The 24,029-nt window shown below is 42.3% G+C and overlaps 1 protein-coding gene across 4 annotated transcripts; it reads right to left on the reverse strand.

Annotated features, from left to right (window-relative positions):
• Positions 1-278: 278 nt before the first annotated feature.
• On the reverse strand, positions 279-22,411 carry LOC109871940 (CMRF35-like molecule 9). 4 transcript variants are annotated; one of them, XM_031807234.1, is made up of 7 exons: positions 22,182-22,397; positions 6,607-6,768; positions 5,989-6,330; positions 3,760-3,939; positions 3,095-3,199; positions 2,684-2,733; positions 279-2,526 (listed from the first exon to the last, which is right to left on the reverse strand). In XM_031807234.1, exons 2-7 carry the CDS (start codon positions 6,650-6,652, stop codon positions 2,200-2,202), a joined length of 1,050 nt encoding a protein of 349 aa, XP_031663094.1. In that variant the 5' UTR covers positions 6,653-6,768; positions 22,182-22,397; the 3' UTR covers positions 279-2,199. The 4 variants fall into 4 exon arrangements, with proteins under 4 accessions (XP_031663094.1, XP_031663095.1, XP_031663093.1 ...); XM_031807235.1 differs by lacking the exon at positions 6,607-6,768 and having other exon boundaries at positions 22,182-22,411; XM_031807233.1 differs by lacking the exon at positions 22,182-22,397 and having other exon boundaries at positions 6,607-7,633.
• Positions 22,412-24,029: the final 1,618 nt, after the last annotated feature.

A 24,029-nucleotide genomic window follows, 5' to 3' on the forward strand; every position in this document is an offset into this window, starting at 1 on the left:
GAAATCTCACACTATCAATTTTTCTGTAGCTTTCTCTTATGCCTGCTAGATTACTGCAGACACGGTATTCTGAGCCATCCGATTGGCCAGCGGTAGCCCTATTTAGTGCACTTGATTTGCTCTCTTGGCCCACCGGGAAGGCAGAGTTTGAACCTTCGGACACATGAAATGGTTCCACCTGGCAACAATTCTACCTCCAACAGCCCAAGATGAATAACAGCCAAAGATGAATAACAGCCCAATATGAATAACAGCCAGAGACAATAGAAAAATAGGAACACAAGACTTTATCGTTGGGCTTTGTACACAAATGCTTAGAGATCGACCAGTCGATTGCGATCCTCCGGTTGGTGACTACTGCTCTAGAAAGTTGAGTAAAGTTCAATCTCGTGCTACTCTTCGTGGGCTGATATTTCTTCTTCATGGCAGTCTCGGGGTACCAGTCTCGGGGTACCGCTCGCCAGCGCGCGGTGCAGTTTAGAGGCAACATTGATGGTGAGTATTACTCCTCTGTCCCATTGGATGACCTGCCTGCAGGACACAAGTCAAAGACTGCAAATACCATAGATCACCACTAGATGGAGACCAACACCAGGGTTACAGACGTACAGGAAGAGACTGTTATATCAGTTCACCACATGACCACCAATCAAAGTAATTTTCTCAGGCAAATGACAAATAATTTTGAGAGGCAGTGTGTTTATGTATCTAGTTGACAGGGACAACACACATTCATAAACATTTCAATTTTCACGTTGATGTATTTAGTAGTATTTACTATTTATTAGGATCCCCTTTAGTTGTTGCTGAGGCAGCTACTCTTCCTGGGGTAGTCGTGGAAATATTTGGTCAATCATATTTCACAAATCCCGGAGCATGTGAGTTCAAATAGACTATTTATTACTTCATAATAAAAGCCGAGCTGGATCATGAAAACAACTGCCTTCCAGCCTTGGCACAGAATACTTATACATTTGTCCTTCTTACGTCATTCTCATAGTAACTCCTCTTAATGGCTTATCACCTCTGGCATTTAGCCACCATCATGATATTGTCTTCAAATTAGGACATGCAACCTGTAGAGTCACAAAACTAGTTTCATGCATGTAGGACCATAGCAACAGACCGTGGCACTCTACAGGATTAACCAATACATGACATCCTGCTGAATCCTCTGAAAGGGGAACCCCTGTTCTGGAAAAGACCCAAGAGGTGTAACCATAGTTGGCCATAACAGTTACAAGAATAACCACGTGCATGTCTAGTGGTGTCCAATGACCTAGAGCACATGGAGGGCACTAGTTTTGCTGGCTCCTTCTGAACTAAATAATTTGCACATATGTACTGAAAAAAATCACAATGGGGACCAAACATGAAACAAAATAACATATAATCAGATCAGATTGTGGCATCATGAACATGCTGAAATTCCAGGCATTCTTTTAAAACAGCTCTCACACAGAAAGGTAATTATCATAAATGTCACAATTTCCTAGTGTTATTTCCACCTCTCTAGTGTCTCTAATATCATAAAAAAACAGGAAAGTCAAGTTTTTAACTGCACTTCCCCTTTAATTTAAATTGCATTTACAATCGCAACACAATTCACAATAAAACAATCACATGAAAAAGTAGAAGCAAACAGGAAGCAGTAAAAAGGATGAATAAAAGAACATAAAACACAGAGGACGTCTAAAACAGTCACTGATTGAAGGCCAAGCTAAAATGGGTGTTTTTAAAGGCACCCTTTATCAGGAGTTTATCAAGACATCATTAATGCTTATTTAATCATTTACAAATGTGTAAAAAAAAACAGTTAATAGACAGCTATAATGCCTTGGTCAAAAGGTGTGATACCTTTTTAAGTGCTTGCCAAATAGTGAGACAATTTTTATCTGCAGATATTAACATGCAATTAAATGACATGAAGACAAGTTGAAGAGAGAAGTCAGGGAAGCACATTTGATGGAAGAGAGAAGTCAGGGAAACATCTGATGGAAGAGAGAAGTCAGGGAAACATCTGATGGAAGAGAGAAGTCAGGGAAACACATTGTGGGGACATGAAGCACATTATGCAGCTGTCAGCTAAAAACAGAGCTCAATGTTCAAGAGGCTGTTAGTGGCAAACGTAGTTCATGACATGTTTCTTGTGATTGGTTGCCAGTGTGTGTATGTCCCTTGTGATTGGTTGTCAGTCACTCAGGTGTCTCTGGATTTGCTCACTGTGGAGTAGATGGGAGGAGCCTCAGAGGAGCTGTGTGGATGATTGACAGTAGAGTAGGCAGGGTTTTGACTTATGTTAACAGTGGCATAGTCACCAGAAAAAGTGCCCTTTTTAGCGATGGCGACAGTGGCCTCATTGGGGCAGCTGGGGTTCTTGTGGAAGTTGACGCTGGCATAGTTGAGAGAGTCAGAGGGGCTTGTGGGTAAGTTGGCGGTGGCGTAGATGGTGGGGGTCTCACTACCTGAATTGGACTGTTGGGGGCGGTCCTTTATTTCCTCATAGTCACCATCACCATGACCACCCTGGAGAGGAGGAAAAGGAGGAGAGGGACAGGAGGACATGATGAGAGAGGGAAGAACATTGATTAGAACATGCTCTCTCTCTCTACATATATATATATATATCACACAGACATGCAATAACGCTCACAGGCAGGCGCTTACACACACACACACTGACCTCTATGTTGATCCGAGTGTCTGTGTTCACCCTGGGTGCTGAGGAGACAGCTGTGGAACACAGCACACACACAGCACACACACAGCACACACACACACACACACACACACACACACACACACACACACACACACACACACACACACACACACACACACACACACACACACACACACACACACACACACACACACACAGTGTTATACACTTCACACATGTCAATATTGGGCTGCAGCAGTCTGTTCAGGAGGTTTTCAGAGCCCTGTTCTCAATGAGACCTCTATTTCTCAACCAGGGTCACAGTAAGATTGTATATGCAAGTTTCTTGCAATTTAAGACTGGGTGTGAGTAACTTCCCCTTGTGTGTGTGTGTGTGTGTGTGTGTGTGTGTGTTGTGAGAGTGTTTCTCACCTGTTTCCTTGTTGAATTTCCATCTATAGACTATGAACAGGCTGACCACAAGCACCAATAGCAGCATGACCAGAGTCACAGATACTATGATGACCACTGATGTATCTGAACAGACACAAACAGCACCATTAGAACACATACTTTACAATCAGCACTTCTGTTCAACTTACATAGGGCCTTTTACACTGTGAAGTAAGATCTGCCTCTCTTCCACATCAGATGTGTAACTTTTCTGTTTACTTCCTGTCCTGACATTAGCCTTGGAAGTGGTGGCCAACAATGTGTAAACGCAGCCTCATACAACAAAAATGCTGTCGACTGGTCTTAAAGTAATTATTGCAGGGGTATGTGGAATCAGAGACATTATCTTTTCACTACCACTCAGAAGGAGGAATCTGGTATAGAAGTGTCCCAGATTACCTAAAGTCAGATTTGACGCCAGATCAGTCTCTACATGACAAAATTATGTGTTGAGAAACTGGTTTTAAACTGGTGCAGCGTAAAAAGGCTCATAGGCTGCGTTGACACAGCTTTTTTCCACTAATTGGTATTTTGACCAAAGATATCAGATCTTTTCACATCCTATCTTTTCAGGTCTGATCTGATTGGTCATATTTTTGGGCTGTTTAGATGTCTGTTTAAAAGCAGCTATAAAGTTTATTTACCAAATCCATTTTGTGTTGATGATGAGATGGATGATGGTGTTGAGATGGATGATAGTTGAGAGATGGATGATGATGATGAGATGGAGGTGGCTAAGGATGATAGCGTTGGTGAACTTGGGATTGATGCTGTTGTTTTTGTAGCAGGTTTTCTTGTGGTGGTGGTGGTTATTGTTGGTGTCGCTAAAAACCAAAGGACCACAAAACACAGTTGTTGTGACAATGTGTGGACATTTTTCACTTGGCTAACAAAACAAAAATGTTGTCTACTGGTATTAAAGTAGTTATTGCACAGAGATGTGTTGTCAGAGCACCATGTCTTCACACTACACCACCAAGAGAGGGAATCTGATTCCAAAGTCAGATTTGACGCCAGATCCGTCTATGTACAATGCACAAATATGTTTATGTGATAGAATGAAATGTGCCTTAATAATAACTAAATAATAACACAGCATCATCATGTGGACCAGGAAGTAATATGCTCTTCATTTATCTGAATGGTGATAATATGATCTGTGTGCTCTAGTGATGTCTGGACCACAAACACAACAGTGAATTCAGCTCACTGCAGTGGCCTACCCAGTCACCGGATCTCAATCCAATTGATTATCTGTGGGATGAGATTGAATGAGCTATTTGGAGTAGAAATCCACTACCAGCCAACTTGATACATCTGTGGGAAGTATTGGAGTCAACATGGGCCAGCATCCCTGTGGAATGCTTTGGACACCTTGTAAAGTTCATGCCCTGACGAATTGAGGCTGTTCTGAGGGCAAAAGGGGGTGCAGCTCAATATTAGAAAAGTGTTCCTAATGTTTTGTCCTCTCAGTCTATAGTCTGACTGCTGACATGGTATCTATGTTGTGGTTGTTCTGTACACCACATAGATATCCCCAAACATCCTCTTGGGTTAGTTGGTGATGGTCACGGTGAAAACTCTGTCTGTCTTGTTGTGGAACAGTGAGAACCTCCCGTTTTGGCTTTTGGTTGTTGTCACTTTTACATCACCTAGACACTTCGATCGTGTCTTCTCTTTGCAGAAGTATTTCTGATTGTCTTCATACTTTTCATCATAAACACAGTGGTGGAGACTGACCGTTCTTCATACTGTAGCCAGCAGTGCGATTCTCACAGCACCAATTTGTCATTTTAAACAAACATTTAGGCCTAACGCTCAGAAAGAAGTTCAGCCGATGTATTATCAAATAAATATATACCATAACAAGAAAGGTTTGGAAACTCCAATGACAAAAAATTGTAGACCATGAAACTTCCTTGTCTCATGTCCAGACGCTGTCCTGTCCTGTTCCTTGTCTCATGTCCAGACGCTGTCCTGTCCTGTTCCTTGTCTCATGTCCAGACGCTGTCCTGTCCTGTTCCTTGTCTCATGTCCAGACGCTGTCCTGTCCTGTTCCTTGTCTCATGTCCAGACGCTGTCCTGTCCTGTTCCTTGTCTCATGTCCAGAGGCTGTCCTGTCCTGTCCCTTGTCTCATGTCCAGACGCTGTCCTGTCCTGTTCCTTGTCTCATGTCCAGACGCTGTCCTGTCCTGTTCCTTGTCTCATGTCCAGACGCTGTCCTGTCCTGTTCCTTGTCTCATGTCCAGACGCTGTCCTGTCCTGTTCCTTGTCTCATGTCCAGACGCTGTCCTGTCCTGTTCCTTGTCTCATGTCCAGACGCTGTCCTGTCCTGTCCCTTGTCTAATGTCCAGACGCTGTCCTGTCCTGTTCCTTGTCTCATGTCCAGACGCTGTCCTGTCCTGTTCCTTGTCCGTTGCTCAATAAATGTTCTCCCTGTACCTGCTTTTCGTCTACCAGCGTCGATCCTTCCACTCACATTTAAAGACAGAGCTATAGATGCAAGGACTGACCATCCACGAGATCAATATTGTAGTTTTAACCATGGTCTGAGTCTTTACAGTGTTTTTGTTAACAATTACATCATTTACAAACAATGGAGCAAAGAAAGCAAATATTTTGAATTTAGTGTGGTATTGAATTGAGCTCATGAGGCATTAATAAGTTATATATTTCAAGAATAAATGGGTAAATATCATACATTCTGAAGTACAAAAGTTTGTAAAAGTGAATGTAAAATATGGAATGAAGTGGAAGGATCTCAGGTTAGGATTCGGGGTCAATAGCAGAAGCTTGATTAGGAATGTATATTATAAAATGTCTAGTTTGGAAGTGATAAAGTTTCGAGGATGTGAATCAAAGGTTTACAGTACCTCTAGAGACTGTAAGGTTGACTTCAGTGTAGTCATCTGCCAATAAATTGGTCACTCCACACCAGTATTTCCCAGCATCGTTAATCATCAGTTTGGTGATTGTCACAATGAAGACACTTTCGTCTCTGATGTCCTTCAGCGAGTATCTCCCGTTAGAAGCACTGTTTTCCCCTGCCTCAGTCTTAATAACTTCGTTTTTATTAAAAACAGGACAATCCCCTTTACAGAGGTACTTCTGGTGGCTCCTCAACTGCTCTCTATAGGGGCATCTGATCTCTGCCTTGCCCCCCTCATATCCTTCCACTGTGATCAACTCTGCTGAACACACACTCCACACAGCAGCTGTAGGACACACCAACAGTCTCATTACAAACAGTACAAACACCCCAGCTTCCATTTCACATACTGTAAGAGTGGATTCTGGTCTGGTACACCACTGGTGTTCACCATCACATCCATCAGTACATACTGACCTTGTGTTCCTCAGTGTCCCCTCCCCTTTATCTAACAACATTATCAGTGAGTGAATGGAGTTACACTGTAAAATGTTACAACCAAATGTATCCAACTATAGAGAGGAGTCACTGGACATGTGTTCATTCAGTCTGATGTACTCACCTAAGAGGAGGACAACCTTCAGTGTGAGGACCAGCAGGTTAACCATGATGACTTGTGGCTCCCAGCTAGTTCAATTCTCTTTAGACGCTGTACACCCTGTTTACTCCAGTCCCCTCAATACTTCTATGTCCAGTTACCACCCCAGTACAGGAAGGTCTGCACCTGCAGTGTGTATGAGAACCACTCTGAGTGTGTGTGCGTGTGTGTGTGTGTGTGTCTACTCTGAGCCACGGAAGTCCTTCTGTTTGACTAAGTACTTCCTGAAACCATTTCACTTCTCAGGAACACTTTAATGTCCGTCAATAAACCATTTCTAAGACATTTATAAAGAGTTTGCTCACCATTTATTAATAATTTATTCCTACAATATATGTTGAATAAAAACAAAGTTCTGCTTTAAATGAAGTGCATCTTATAAAGCCTCTATAAAGCCTCGTTAACCACTACATGAATGTGTTACAAATCCTGTTTTATAAAGGGTTCATAACCACCACATGATGGTGTTACAAATCCTGTTTTCTAAAGCCTTGTTAACCACTACATGATGGTGTTACAAATCCTGTTTTCTAAAGCCTTGTTAACCACCACATGATGGTGTTACAAATCCTGTTTTATAAAGCCTTGTTAACCACTATATGATGGTGTTACAAATCCTGTTTTCTAAAGGGTTCATAACCACCACATGATGGTGTTACAAATCCTGTTTTATAAAGGGTTTACAACCAATACATAATGGTGTTACAAATCCTGTTTTATAAAGCCTTGTTAACCACTATATGATGTTGTTACAAATCCTGTTTTCTAAAGGGTTCATAACCACTACATGATGGTGTTACAAATCCTGTTTTATAAATGGTTCATAAATTTGTCTTAAATGTGTGACATAACCACCATAAGCTGTAGATCACACTGTTTACCAAGACATATTGTTAGCTGTCTATTCACCACCACAAACGATGCTGGCACTAAGACTGCACTCAACGAGCTGTATAAGGCCAAAATCAAATAAGAAAATGCTCATTCAGAGGCGGCGCTCCTAGTGGCCAGTGACTTTAAAGCAGTCCTAGACAGATTACCAGGACGTGTACTCAGAGCATGCTCTTACCAACTGGCAAGTGTCTTCACTTATTATATTTTCAACCTGTCTCTGACTGAGTCTGTAATACCTACATGTTTCAAGTAGACCACCTTCCCTGTTCCTGTGCCCCAGAACACCAAGGTAACCTGCCTAAATAACTATCGACCCGTAGCACTCACGTCTGTAGCCATGAACTGGTACCCCGTATACATAGCCAAGTTACTCATTGTATATTTATTCCTTGTGTTATTATTTTTCTATTTTTGTATTATTTCTCTATTTTCAATCTCTGCGTTGTTGGAAAGGGTCTGTAAATAAGCATTTCACTGTTAGTCTACACCTGTTGTTTATGAAGCATGTGACAAAAGCAACTTGATTTGATTCCATCGAGGTCCTTTAGGACTCCAGGGCAAGGAAGCTTACAGGAAAGATCAGCTGTAAAGCCACTATACATTTACATATCTGCTCATTCTCTTATAGCTCTATGCTCACTCTACCTAGCTGTATACACTGTATGTAAACTCTGTTGTGTGTATTCTGTCTCTAAATGTTATCTATCACTATCATTAGCATGTTGTCTATCACTAGCATGTTGTCTACCATTAGCATGTTGTAAATCACTATCATGTTGTCTATCACTAGCATGTTGACTACCATTAGCATGTTGTAAATCACTATCATGTTGTCTATCATTAGCATGTTGTCTATCACTAGCATTATGTCTGTCATTAGAATGTTATCTATCACTGCCATGTTGTCTATCACTAGCATGTTGTCTATCACTAGCATGTTTTATATCACTAGCATGTTGTCTATCATTAGCATGTTGTCTATCACTAGTGTCATGATGTTGCCCTCTTTGGGTACAGCGAGCACCATCCCCCTCTCTCTGTCTCCTACAACCAGGCTGCTGTGGTCAGAGAGGTTGTAAATTCCTGGAGGAGATTATCTCCTCATGGCCACAGTATATAGAGAGAGTGAGTTTTCATAGAGAGAACAAAGGAATTTCTTCCACCTCACAAAACTTGAGGTCCGAACAACATTTATGTTCTGGAGAAGGTATAAAAGATCGGTTAAGAATCCAGCTACGAACTGGTCCGTTTGGTACAATTTTGTGAAACTCGTGGGAGATAATACGGCCACATTACCATAACGCTGTTTATACCATAGCCTCAGATATGAGGCTTACATGTAATTGTTGTATAAGATGAATGAGTGACGATGATACTGTTTGTGAAATTGTGGAATGTGATTTTGGACTGTTTAATGAAGGAAACTCCAATTCCCTTCAGAGTTGAGCTAAATCAGAGGACCGCCCATGCGCACAGTTATGGTCTGGCGTCATGGGACAGGCCCTTTTCTGTTCTTCCGAATAAAACCCCCACCTGGGTTTTCTATCACCGGTTCATGTTTCTCTCAATTACGAGAGGACAAAGGTTGCAGACCAGCTTACCTCGATAACGATAGGGCCAAGGTTTGAGAGGAGACCATAAACCTGAGTATAAGCTAAGGTTTGAGTAGATGGCTGAATCTTTTAACCATACCACGTGGTTAAACTCTTAGACTATCGATACCGACAGAATAAGAACAAGTCTTTGATATTAATTACTAGTCTGCAGCTAGGAATTCGGTATCATTGAACTCGAAGACCGACAACCGCCGAAACATCTATTCTATAACGACATGAATGAATGTCACTCTGAACTATCTTTCTAACCACGACAGAGAGAGGGCGGACAAACTCTCCAACAGAAATGAACGTTTCAACAGAGATCCCGACGACACACTGAGCGTATATATATATATATTGATTGCAATTATTCCCGAATGAGTGAGCATTCATGTGCAAAGGATTCGCATTTCAATTGTTAAAATTATCAACTTTGTAGTGTCTCATCTCAGATGACCCCCACTAACCTTTTTGTCCACCAAGCCACGATACGAGTTTATCCCACTAGGGAAACTCCGTTATCATTTAATTGAAAATATCTACTGTTTCTTTATGCATTTCTGTGAATTACTTAGTTAGTAAATCAATGATTTAAGACAATTGATGTATGGATGACTCATATTGAAGACTGGGTTCGTGCAGATAACCAACACTTTACGACGTTTGGAATGAGACTAACATGAGGTAAATAATAATTTATTAATTCAAAGACTAATTGATCAGATATTAAAATATCTGAAAGTTATATTAGGAAAATTATAACTTTATAATCTGAATATTTTCATTGGTGCCCCGACTTCCTAGTTAATTACAGTTACACGATTAACCAGTTTAATCGCGTAATAATAATTACAGAGAGTTATTTGATAAATAGTCTTCAGTTTTAATGATGCCAAAGACACGACACTAGCATGTTGTCTATCACTAGCATGTTGTCTATCACTAGCATGTTGTCTATCATTAGCATGTTGTCTATCATTCACATGTTGTCTATCACTAGCATGTTGTCTATCATTAGCATGTTGTCTATCACTAGCATGTTGTCTATCACTAGCATGTTGTCTATCATTCACATGTTGTCTATCACTAGCATGTTGTCTATCATTCACATGTTGTCTATCACTAGCATGTTGTCTATCACTGGCATGTTGTCTATCGTTAGCCATTCCCTCCAGGGGCCTGTTGCACAAAAGTAGAATTAAGACATCCGGGATAAATGACTCAGCTGAGCTCAATGAAGCCAAAACATGTGCGTCCAGGCTTAATTGGTTGCACAAAGACCAAGCCAGGATGAGCAGACACGGATTCATTAAGCCAGGTGAAACCAATCCTGGATAGGTGCGCGCTCACGGCTCACTCAAATAGACCCCGCCACAGATCACAGATTAACTGATTTACCATGGCAACTAGAGCCGCGTACTTTTCCCCATCGGAAGCACAAATCCTCATGGAGGCATACGAGGAGGTAAAAGATATAATTAAGAAGAAAGGCAACACCGCCACAGTGATAAAGCAAAGAGAAAAAGCGTGGCAAAGTATTGCAGACCGCCTGAATGCGTAAGTAGTGCACAATTACACACTCACCGCTCCGCTGAAACATCACAATTACAATTCAAATATTTAATTCACATCTCCAAAAATGCAGTTGTACTGTAATTATGAAACGGTTAAATTTTTTATTGAAATGCACTGCAGATATGAGTGAAATTGTGTAAAGTAACTCCATCACACTGTATAAAGCTATGATAAATTTTTGGATATTTTTACTGAAAACAAGACAAAAATACCAAGTAATTTTTTGCAGTGTGACTCCATTAAATGTGTGTGTGTGTGTGTGTGTGTGTGTGTGTGTGTGTGTGTGTGTGTGTGTGTGTGTGTGTGTGTAGATTAAACATGAACGGGCCAAAACGGACATGGCAGCAGGTCAAAATCAAATACAAGAACATTCTGCAGAATGGTATGGTCCCTGACTAATATTTAACAAAGCACAAGCATATATTGTACCCAGAAGGTGCCTGCTCACACATTGTCTGTACTGTTTTAGCAGTGAAAAAGAATACCCACAGACAAGGCACGGGTGGTGGGTCACCAAAGGCTGACCTTACCCCAGCAGAGGACATGGCCTTGGAGCTAAATAAAGGCAGGCCCGTCTTAGAGGGGATCCCTGGGGGGAAAGAGACGAGCATAGGTTCCTCCCAAGATGCCACCCGCTTCATTCAAGGTATGTCCTTCCATCTCTACATGGGATACAACCACATTCATATTGAATCAATTTGGACTGTCTGACTTTGGTTTACCTATTGCCTTGCAGTGTCTGGCAGCACTGTGTTCCTGTTAGAGCCACCAGCACAAGCACCAGACGATGCTGATCCAGTGAGTACTCCATCAAAGGCATACTGTAGGCCTGGCATGTCTTGTCTACTAGCTTCAATATGAATCCGATTTAAATGTGATAGGGTGAAGGCCCCAGTGCAGCAGCAACAGCACATGATGGAGACGATGATGAGGAGGAGACCATCTCTCTGGATTCCAGAAGGCATGAGGTATCATGTTAAGACTGAAAGTACTATTTACTCTACAATGGTGAGGAGTCCTCATCAAAATCAAAAAATCTAATTTCTTTTACAGGACCCAGATGCTATACAGTGGGAAAACCAGCCTGGCAACATAGTGCGTATTAATAAAAGGACACCACATCCTGCCAAATTCCAGCTGCGCTAATTGTATTGTGTTCACAGAGCTCACAAGCTATCAGAAAGTTGTATGGCAACCACCTCCGGCGCCAAATAGAACTGGCAGACATAGACATTCAGTACAAGAAGAAAAAGATGGAAAATCTTGCACTGGAGTTCGAAATAAAAAAGAGGACAATTAGGAAACTGGACCTTGAAATAAAAAAACTTGAGAGGGAGGTGAGATATGCCTTCAATGTACACTGTATGCTAACTGTAACACAAATGTATTAATCATTATTTTTCTTTCCTCCCCCAGCTCCAAGAAGATGACACAGCTCAAAATAAAAATTAGGTATATTCTCGTAAAGTCAAGTGAGCCATGACATATGAGCTCTTATTGTGAGCACACAGGACAGTGGCATCTTTCTAAGTTTTTTTTTATTTTCCCAGCAATCAGTACAACCAAGTCATCGTTATAAGGCATCGCCCTCTTTTGCCCACCCCCCCAGCACCAGGTGTGGCCACTAGCCTATATGAAGGCCCAAAATTGTGTGTTCCTTTCTGCTCTGACAATGGCATGCCCATTCGTGCGAGATGTGGTGGATGAAGAAGCACTTGTGCTGAGGAGAGCCTTCAGGCGAGAAAGGGTCTTCAGGGACCGGTTGGACCCACTGGCCTTCCCTGATGACCATCTATATGAAAGATACAGGTTTTCTGCAGATGGCATCAGGTATCTATGCAGACTACTGGGTCCCAGGATTAAGCACCGCACTGCACGGAGCCATGCACTGAGTGTGGAGCAAATGGTTTGTGTGGCCTTGCGCTTTTTTGCTAGTGGAGCCTTCCTGTACTCAGTGGGGGATGCAGAACAGCTGAACAAGGCCACAATTTGCCGCACAATAAGGAGTGTGTGTCTGGCTATCAAAGCATTAGCAGATGTCTTCATCTCCTTCCCTGGCCACAGAAGACTCTGTGACATCAAAGAGGAGTTCTATAGGATTGCAGGTAAGAGGATCTACAAATTACAGGACAACTGTTAACACATAGTAGGATACTCATTACTTTGTGTGACAGGTTTCCCCAATGTCATTGGTGCAGTGGACTGCACACACATAAGGATAAAAGCCCCCTCAGGTGCCCATGAGGCCGATTTTGTGAATAGGAAATCCTTTCACAGCATTAATGTTCAGGTGAACATAACTTTTTGATATTGTCCATTGACGAACACTCTGCATTGCCAGTGATGTGCATTGATTGGTGTAATATTCCTCATCTTATGATTTCAGATGGTCTGCAATGAGGTAGTAATGATGAGATTTTGTGTTGACAGGTGAATTCTCTGGTGTGTTGCTGGGAGACAGGGGGTATGGCTGCCAGCCTTTTCTCCTGACACCTTTCACAGACCCCCAGGAAGCACAGCAGGCCTACAACCATGCCCATGCCAGGACCAGGGCCAGAGTTGAAATGACCTTTGGCCTCCTGAAGGCACGCTTTCACTGCCTTCACAAATTAAGGGTCAGCCCTGTTAGGGCATGTGATATTACTGTGGCTTGTGCTGTCCTCCACAATGTGGCCTGCCTGAGGAAGGAGAGGGCCCCCAGAGTGCCACCAGCCATGGACTGGGACAATCCGGCAATCTTCCCTGATGACGACAGTGGTCGGCTGCTGAGGGACCAATATGTGTTGAATTATTTTAGTTAGTATGTGTGCTTTCAATTTTGGTTAAATATGTCCTGTGGCAGAGGAATTTGGGTTCGTTTTTTGACGAATTTGGCCTCTTGTGATGTTTGTGCGGTATACTGTGTGTAATACAAGGCTGCAGGGAGGCTACTGCATCCATTCATTTGTCTGTTCAGTTGATGTGTATGGATTTGTCCTGCATTTATTTTAGTGTGCAGACATGCAGGGTGTGTTATATACAGACCTTTGTATGTGTATGTATCATTTTGTATAATATGCTTGGATTCTGTGCTTTCCATCTTGTAGAGTCACTGTGACTTCAGTTTCGAAAGGAGCTGATGGTTTACCTGCTTTGTTTTGTCCTTATTCAATAAAGGAACATAATGTTACACATTGTGTTTTTATATTCATATGGAATGTGTATTTGTTTATATGACAGAGTACTAGGGCCACACTGAAGAAAAAGGATAAAGTCATAAATTTATGAGGCTGGTTCTTTCTGCAGAAAAGCTACATATTGTTTTTACAGTTTTGATACTTATGACAATGTGATACTTAATATTCTGGCACATCAGCATGTCTTTGTTTATGAAACCATACTGAAGTACAATTTCACAAAATGCCCCACATCTGTCATTTTAACAACTGTCCTCCTTTAAAACAACTGGTTACAATATTATGACTTGTGTTTTTTTCCCCTCTGTGGCCCTAATATTCTATCATTTTATATATAGCCTTATAGTCTATGGGAAACTGTAAATTATCTAATGATAGCAACATCATCTAAAAATAATTTTTTATCCAAAATCATTGAAATTAATGATCACAAACGTTTAAATAATAACAGTGGGTCTAGTTATATGTGATAACAATGTATAGTGAGCAGTGAAATAACTATTGGTTTCCATTTGTGGTGACTGCTGACTGACATTAGGGATGAGATTAAATAGATCCTGGAATTTAGCCTGGTCTGGAGCAGGCTAGCTCCACAGAATAAATCTCCATGGTAATTTATACCATAACATATCCTCCTGCCCCCTATCCATCTTTAGTGCAACCGGATTACGGATCAATTGAGCCAGGATCACCAAGATATCCTGGCTTAATCCCTTATCCTAGTCTTGTGCAACAGGCCCCAGGTTGTCAGCGTATGTCACGAGTCCGACCGAGGGTGGCTCCCCTTTCCGGTCGGGTGGCGCTCGGCGTTCGTCGTCGCCGGCCTATTAGCTGCCACTGATTTGTCTTTCCTCCCCATCCTTGTATGTTTATTGTTAGCACCTGTTAGTGAGTCATTAGTTGGGCTTTATTAGACAGCCGGCCCGCCTGTTTCTTTGTGCGGGATTCATTATTGTGACCTTCGGTTATGTAGTAGAGGAACGTGTTTGTTCCTGGTCGTGTATTCTGCTGTACTGTTTTCGTCCCCCGTGTTTGGGGCATTTGGTTTTGAGCACCCAGTGTTGCGTGAGTGCGTTAAAGAGCACAGTATTGCACTCTCTGTTTCCTGCGTCTGACTCCACACCCACGACACCCGGAGCGTTACAGCATATTCACATGCGAAGATGATGGGTGATTGTTGGTGGCTAACATGCAGTACAATGAACAGCAATCAATCTCATTTGCCAACAAAATAACAGCTAAAGACCGTGCAAAACAAGTTCCAAATGTTTTTGGAAACAAGAGAACGTCAACAATCAAAAGTCACTTAGAATCAGCAAAGCGTATGAGAATGTCAGATGTTCCCACAGCAGAGGCAGATCACCATGACTGAAGTGGTAGCAGGGAAGACTGTGGCAAACGCTGAAAGAATCAAGATGAGTGGCGTTCTACTCAAACTTTTACGATGTTTTTTAAATGGAAATACTGTTTTAAAAGTACATATCAACCACAATATTCTGTTTCTATGTTTTCTGCTCTTTATCTCCCTTACGACCCTTTCAGAAAAAAAGTCACAATCTCAAGGATTTTGAAGACAGTCTGCAAAATATCGATCCTCAAATTGAAAGCGATTGATCAGCTTTGAATCTATATGTTGTTTTGAGAGAGAGAGGTATCGCATGTTGATAGCAAGCCCCAAGCCAAATGAAAAGGAGAAGTGAATGTGAGTGGATTATGACAGAGCTGTTTGTTCAGGAAAATAAACAAAATTGAGCACTTTAGATGTTTCTAATAGTTTTTTTAATTACGTATTCTACTAAAATCTAACTAAAACTGATCACTTATCTTTTTATTGCTTTATATGAAATTAATGTAAAATTGAATTTCAGAAAAGCTGCCGCAAAAACAAGCATTTTTCACCGAGGAAAAATCACTTTTTAAAATGTGTTTATCCTGAAGGGGCTGATTAGCATGTTGTCTATCACTAGCATGTTGTCTATCACTAGCATGTTGTCTATCAATAGCAGCACCATTATACCAAGCAATGTTCTGAGTATGTGTAAATGTTCTTAGTGAATAAAGTTGATTCTGATTGAAGAGAATTGTAATGTCAGTGTACTTGCTGAATTTGAAGTGTAAATGTACCCTGGAATTGAACTGACAGGTGTAGAGAAGGAAGTGTGGTTTCTAAGCTTCCTGGTCAGATATTTTAGTTATCATTTAGTTAACCACATCTCTCTCTCTCTCAAAAATGTTCCTTGTCAGAAAAAAAAACGAATTAAATCTGAATCAGCACCTAACACAGTGTTTAGGCTCGTGCTCTGTTTTCCCAAGCTAGTGTCTGTCTCTCTCTTTTGCACAAATCTCTCTCTCTTTTCAAAGGGCTTTATTAGCATGGGAACATATGTTTACTCTGCCAAAGCAAGTGAAATAGATAAACAAAAGTGAAATAAACAGTAAACATTACATTCACAAGTTTCAAAGGAATAGACACAAATGTCATAGTATGGATATGTAAAGTGTGATAATGATGTGCAAATAGTTACAAGTACACAATGGATAATAAATCAACTCTCCTTCTCTCCATATGTCATACACAGGATGCCCTAAATATATGTCATCTGAAGACAGTTGAGTAATACTGACAGGTTTCTGAATCCGGGACAGATGTTGAAACATGTAATACATCACACAGGAAGTTAAGTTGTGGTCCAGTTGTTTGTCACGCTTCCAGTCAGACAGACACACCCAGCACTCTCCCTCATCATATTCCATCCAAGCTTCTCACTTCACTGACATACAACTGTGCCCTGATCAATGTGTCTCACAATGGAAAAGCAGTCATAACCTTTCATATACACTGAGTGTACAAAACATTAGGAACACGTGCTCTTTCCATGACATTGACTGACCAGGTGAAAGCTATGATCCCTTATTTATGTCACTTGTTAAATCCTCTTCAATCAGTGTAGATGGGAGACAGGTTAAAGAATGATATTTAAGCCTTGAGACATGGATCGTGTACGTGTGCCATTCAGAGGGTGAATGGGCAAGACAAAATATGTCAGTGAATGGGGTATAGTAGTAGGTGCCAGGAGCACCAGTTTTTTATTTATTTATTTATTTTACCTTTATTTAACCAGGTAGGCAAGTTGAGAACAAGTTCTCATTTACAATTGCGACCTGGCCAAGATAAAGCAAAGCAGTTCGACAGATAAAACGACACAGAGTTACACATGGAGTAAAAACAAACATACAGTCAATAATGCAGTATAAACAAGTCTATATACAATGTGAGCAAATGAGGTGAGAAGGGAGGTAAAGGCAAAAAAGGCCAAGATGGCAAAGTAAATACAATATAGCAAGTAAAATACTGGAATGGTAGTTTTGCAATGGAAGAATGTGCAAAGTAGAAATAAAAAAATAATGGGGTGCAAAGGAGCAAAATAAATAAATAAATAAAAATTAAATACAGTTGGGAAAGAGGTAGTTGTTTGGGCTAAATTATAGGTGGACTATGTACAGGTGCAGTAATCTGTGAGCTGCTCTGACAGTTGGTGCTTAAAGCTAGTGAGGGAGATAAGTGTTTCCAGTTTCAGAGATTTTTGTAGTTCGTTCCAGTCATTGGCAGCAGAGAACTGGAAGGAGAGGCGGCCAAAGAAAGAATTGGTTTTGGGGGTGACTAGAGAGATATACCTGCTGGAGCGTGTGCTACAGGTGGGAGATGCTATGGTGACCAGCGAGCTGAGATAAGGGGGGACTTTACCTAGCAGGGTCTTGTAGATGACATGGAGCCAGTGGGTTTGGCGACGAGTATGAAGCGAGGGCCAGCCAACGAGAGCGTACAGGTCGCAATGGTGGGTAGTATATGGGGCTTTGGTGATAAAACGGATTGCACTGTGATAGACTGCATCCAATTTGTTGAGTAGGGTATTGGAGGCTATTTTGTAAATGACATCGCCAAAGTCGAGGATTGGTAGGATGGTCAGTTTTACAAGGGTATGTTTGGCAGCATGAGTGAAGGATGCTTTGTTGCGAAATAGGAAGCCAATTCTAGATTTAACTTTGGATTGGAGATGTTTGATATGGGTCTGGAAGGAGAGTTTACAATCTAACCAGACACCTAAGTATTTGTAGTTGTCCACGTATTCTAAGTCAGAGCCGTCCAGAGTAGTGATGTTGGACAGGCGGGTAGGTGCAGGCAGCGATCGGTTGAAGAGCATGCATTTAGTTTTACTTGCATTCAAGAGCAATTGGAGGCCACGGAAGGAGAGTTGTATGGCATTGAAGCTTGCCTGGAGGGTTGTTAACACAGTGTCCAGAGAAGGGCCGGAAGTATACAGAATGGTGTCGTCTGCGTAGAGGTGGATCAGGGACTCACCAGCAGCAAGAGCGACCTCATTGATGTATACAGAGAAGAGAGTCGGTCCAAGAATTGAACCCTGTGGCACCCCCATAGAGACTGCCAGAGGTCCGGACAGCAGACCCTCCGATTTGACACACTGAACTCTATCAGAGAAGTAGTTGGTGAACCAGGCGAGGCAATCATTTGAGAAACCAAGGCTGTCGAGTCTGCCGATGAGGATATGGTGATTGACAGAGTCGAAAGCCTTGGCCAGATCAATGAATACGGCTGCACAGTAATGTTTCTTATCGATGGCGGTTAAGATATCGTTTAGGACCTTGAGCGTGGCTGAGGTGCACCCATGACCAGCTCTGAAACCAGATTGCATAGCAGAGAAGGTATGGTGAGATTCGAAATGGTCGGTAATCTGTTTGTTGACTTGGCTTTCGAAGACCTTAGAAAGGCACGGTAGGATAGATATAGGTCTGTAGCAGTTTGGGTCAAGAGTGTCCCCCCCTTTGAAGAGGGGGATGACCGCAGCTGCTTTCCAATCTTTGGGAATCTCAGACGACACGAAAGAGAGGTTGAACAGGCTAGTAATAGGGGTGGCAACAATTTCGGCAGATAATTTTAGAAAGAAAGGGTCCAGATTGTCTAGCCCGGCTGATTTGTAGGGGTCCAGATTTTGCAGCTCTTTCAGAACATCAGCTGAATGGATTTGGGAGAAGGAGAAATGGGGAAGGCTTGGGCGAGTTGCTGTTGGGGGTGCAGTGCTGTTGTCCGGGGTAGGAGTGGCCAGGTGGAAAGCATGGCCAGCCGTAGAAAAATGCTTATTGAAATTCTCAATTATGGTGGATTTATCAGTGGTGACAGTGTTTCCTATCTTCAGTGCAGTGGGCAGCTGGGAGGAGGTGTTCTTATTCTCCATGGACTTTACAGTGTCCCAGAACTTTTTTGAGTTAGTGTTGCAGGAAGCAAATTTCTGCTTGAAAAAGCTAGCCTTGGCTTTTCTAACTGCCTGTGTATAATGATTTCTAGCTTCCCTGAACAGCTGCATATCACGGGGGCTGTTCGATGCTAATGCAGAACGCCATAGGATGTTTTTGTGTTGGTTAAGGGCAGTCAGGTCTGGGGAGAACCAAGGGCTATATCTGTTCCTGGTTCTAAATTTCTTGAATGGGGCATGTTTATTTAGGATGGTTAGGAAGGCATTTAAAAAAAATATCCAGGCATCCTCTACTGACGGGATGAGATCAATATCCTTCCAGGATACCCCGGCCAGGTCGATTAGAAAGGCCTGCTCGCAGAAGTGTTTCAGGGAGCGTTTTACAGTGATGAGTGGCGGTCGTTTGACCGCTGACCCATTACGGATGCAGGCAATGAGGCAGTGATCGCTGAGATCTTGGTTGAAGACAGCAGAGGTGTATTTAGAGGGGAAGTTGGTTAGGATGATATCTATGAGGGTGCCCGTGTTTAAGGTTTTGGGGAGGTACCTGGTAGGTTCATTGATAATTTGTGTGAGATTGAGGGCATCAAGTTTAGATTGTAGGATGGCTGGGGTGTTAAGCATGTTCCAGTTTAGGTCGCCTAGCAGCACGAACTCTGAAGATAGATGGGGGGCAATCAGTTCACATATGGTGTCCAGAGCACAGCTGGGGGCAGAGGGTGGTCTATAGCAGGCGGCAACGGTGAGAGACTTGTTTTTAGAGAGGTGGATTTTTAAAAGTAGAAGTTCAAATTGTTTGGGTACAGACCTGGATAGTAGGACAGAACTCTGCAGGCTATCTTTGCAGTAGATTGCAACACCGCCCCCTTTGGCAGTTCTATCTTGTCTGAAAATGTTGTAGTTTGGAATTAAAATGTCTGAGTTTTTGGTGGTCTTCCTAAGCCAGGATTCAGACACAGCTAGAACATCCGGGTTGGCAGAGTGTGCTAAAGCAGTGAATAGAACAAACTTAGGGAGGAGGCTTCTAATGTTAACATGCATGAAACCAAGGCTATTACGGTTACAGAAGTCGTCAAAAGAGAGCGCCTGGGGAATAGGAGTGGAGCTAGGCACTGCAGGGCCTGGATTCACCTCTACATCGCCAGAGGAACATAGGAGGAGTAGAATAAGGGTACGGCTAAAAGCTATGAGAATTGGTCGTCTAGAACGTCTGGAACATAGAGTAAAAGGAGGTTTCTGGGGGCGATAAAATAGCATCAAGGTATAATGTACAGACAAATGTATGGTAGGATGTGAATACAGTGGAGGTAAACCTAGGTATTGAGTGATGAAGAGAGAGATATTGTCTCTAGAAACATCGTTGAAACCAGGAGATGTCATTGCATGTGTGGGTGGTGGAACTAATAGGTTGGATAAGGTATAGTGAGCAGGACTAGAGGCTCTACAGTGAAATAAGCCAATAAACACTAACCAGAACAGAAATGGACAAGACATATTGACATTAAGGAGAGGCATGCTTAGTCGAGTGATCAAAAGGGTCCGGTGAGTGGAGAGGTTGGTTGGTGATTTAGACAGCTAGCCAGGGCATCGGTAGCAAGCTAGCATAGGATGGAGGTCTGTTGTTAGCCACCTCCTGCGCTCCGTCAGTAGATTAGTGGGGTTCCGTGTGGTAGAGGGGATTAATCCAAATCACACAACAACAACAAAAATAAAAACAATAGATATAGTTATAGAGGCCCAAGAAGAAAACATAATAATAATAATAAAAAAAAAATATATATATATATATATAAAAAAAATTGTCCGATTGTCTATTCAGATAGCAGCCGGTAAGACAGCTAACGGTTAGCAGGCCGCAGATGGGCGTTCAGGTAACGTCGCGACGGAGGAGCCAGCCGAATAACTCCTTCGGGTAGATAACGTCGGCAGTCCAGTTGTGAAGGCCCGGTGGGGCTCCGCGAAAGCAGTAAAACGGGTCCGGATAGGTGACTGCAGCCCGGGTGTGATTGATGGAACTCAGGAGTGATTGACGGAGCTTGCTAGCTCCGGAATAATTGATGTTTGCTCCGGAATCGACGAAGGCCGATAGTCACACGGATAGCAGCTAGCTAGCTGTGAGATCCGGATATGAATGTCCAGAGAGCAGTCGAAATCCAGGGACATGGAGAGAAAAATTGGTCCGGTATGTTCCGTTCCGAGCCGCGCTGCGCCGTACAGAACTGGCGATAGATTTTCGAGCTAAAGGATAGCTGATGACCACAAACCGTGGTTAGCTGAATACTAACGATTTGCCAGTAAAGGAGCTAACTAGCTTCTGAACTAGCTTCTGGATTAGCTTCTGGCTAGTTTCAGGCTAGCTTCTTGGAGTTTCTGGCTAGCTTCTTGGAGGATTACAGATCTGAGGTAAATAATACTTTTTTATAAATATACATTGGTGAGGCGGGTTGCAGGAGAGTGTTTTGAAGATGAGTTGATGGAAAATAAAAATAAAATGTACGTGAAAAAGTTGTAAATATATATATATACAGGACACGACAAGACGAGGACAAAAGACGTCTGAACTGCTATGCCACCTTGGTTAAGCAAAAGTTTGAGCAACGTTTGAATGCGGTGAACCATGGCAGTGGTGTATACATCTGCAAATGGATTTTTTCAGCTGTATAATGACCCATGACACAAGGCTAGGATTGTCTAGGAATAGTTCCAAGGACATGACAGTGAATTGTTTATTATAAACAGAACAATCCCCTTTACAGAGGTACTTCTGGTGGCTCCTCCACTCCTCTCTATAGGGGCATCTGATCTCAGTCTCATTACAAACAGCACAAACACCCCAGCTTCCATTTCACTGGTGTTCCACATCACATCCATCAGTACATACTGGACCTTGTGTTCCTCAGTGTCCCCTCCCCTGTATCTAACAACATTATCAGTGAGTGAATGGAGTTACACTGTAAAATGTTACAACCAAATGTATCCAACTATAGAGAGGAGTCACAAGTGTTCATTCAGTCTGATGTACTCACCTAAGAGGAGGACAACCTTCAGTGTGAGGACCAGCAGGTTAACCATGATGACTTGTGGCTCCCAGCTAGTTCAAGTCTCTTTAGACCCTGTACACCCTGTTTACTCCAGTCCCCTCAATACTTCTATGTCCAGTTACCACCCCAGTACAGGAAGGTCTGCTCCTGCAGTGTGTATGAGAACCCCTCTGAGAGTGAGTGTGTCTATGCTGAGCCACAGAAGTCCTGTGGTTTGACTAAGAACTTCCTGAAAACATTCACTGCTCTGTATTGAATGAGGTTATTTCTTCATTGGTAAACATTCCCGCTGCACCTGATGCTCCACAAGATCTCAAAATGACCTACCACATATCAACAGTAAAGGAATAAGTTAAATCAGGATGCTTAAATGATCAATAAATGATTTACATGAATAACTACTGTGAGGATACGTTAATAGAAAGTTTAATCTCACTGATCATGTCCATATAAATTCCAAACATGTAAAACTACAGGAAGGATACTTATTGAAAAGTGGAAACCTATGAACATGTATTAACATGTATTAATGAGTTACATGTATAACTGCCCAAACAATTGCTTTAATGTCATTTTAAACTGACCATTAACACATTTTTCAGATTCTGTTGGTGTCCTTTTGTTAAACATCCAAAAACATTTGATCAGATTTGTCAGTGCTTTTTCTTTTTAGAAATTGCCATGGCCTAATTCCATACAATACAGTTCCCAATTATTCAGCAATTAGGGTGTTATTTGTAACCGTAAAAGGTGAATGAGGCGCGTTTTCCAGACGGAGTAATAATACTTGTTTACACATGTACAGTTTCAGGACGAGTCTGATTAATAACGGGAAATATGGGTATGTATTTTAGAAATGGCTTACAAGGGTAGTTGTGTGAAATTGATTGCAGGACACTTCAAAGACTGCAAAGACTAAAGACCACCACTAGGGGGAGGCGAGCACCAGGGTAACAGATGTGACTTGTAACATGACTGTAAACCTCTGTTAAATCAGTTCACTATAAACTCAGCAAAAAAATAAATGTCCTCTCACTGTCAACTGCATTTATTTTCATCAAACTTAACATGTGTAATATTTGCATGAACATGATAAGATTCAACAACTGAGAAATAACCTGAACAAGTTCCACAGACATGTGACTAACAGAAATGGAATAATGTCTCCCTGAACAAATGGGGGGTCAAAATCAAAAGTAACAGTCAGTATCTGGTGTGGCCATCAGCTGCATTAAGTACTGCAGTGCATCCCCTCCACATGGACTGCACCAAATGTGCCAGTTCTTGCTGTGAGATGTTACCCCACTCTTCCACCAAGGTGCCTGCAAGTTCCCAGACGTGGCCCTAGCCCTCACCCTCTGATCCAACAGGTCCCAGATGTGCTCAATGGGATTGAGATCCGGGCTCTTCGCTGGCCATGGCAGAACGCGGACATTCCTGCAGGAAATTACGCTCAGAACGGGCAGTATGGCTGGTGGCATAGTCATGCTGGAGGGTCATGTCAGGATGAGCCTGCAGGAAGGGTACCACATGAGGGAGGAGGATGTCTTCCCTGTAACGCACAGCGCTAAGATTGACAACAAGCTCAGTCCAATGATGCTGTGACACACCGCCCCAGCCCATGATGGACCCTCCACCTCCAAATCGATCCTCTCCAGAGCACAGGCCTCTGTGTAACAAATTTAAAGATATTGACATGCACAGCCCTGATTGGTCTAGAGCTCACCCCTTTACACAGATGAACAGTCATTGGTCTATTATTGTCACTGGCTGTGTACTGGAGGCGAAGTCAGGTGCAGGAGAGCAGAGTGAAGTGAACAGGCACACACTTTA

Source organism: Oncorhynchus kisutch, linkage group LG27 (assembly GCF_002021735.2).
Source record: "Oncorhynchus kisutch isolate 150728-3 linkage group LG27, Okis_V2, whole genome shotgun sequence".
NCBI lineage: Eukaryota > Metazoa > Chordata > Actinopteri > Salmoniformes > Salmonidae > Oncorhynchus > Oncorhynchus kisutch.

Coding starts and splice junctions, on each gene's coding strand:
- LOC109871940 (XM_031807236.1), bottom strand. CDS start 6,502: ATGTTGTTAGATAAAGGGGAGGGGACACTGAGGAACACAAGGTCAGTA. Junction 3,200..3,759: donor ATCAACACAAAATGGATTTG/GTAAATAAACTT, acceptor GTGTCTGTTCAG/ATACATCAGTGGTCATCATA. Junction 2,734..3,094: donor GAAATTCAACAAGGAAACAG/GTGAGAAACACT, acceptor TGTGTTCCACAG/CTGTCTCCTCAGCACCCAGG.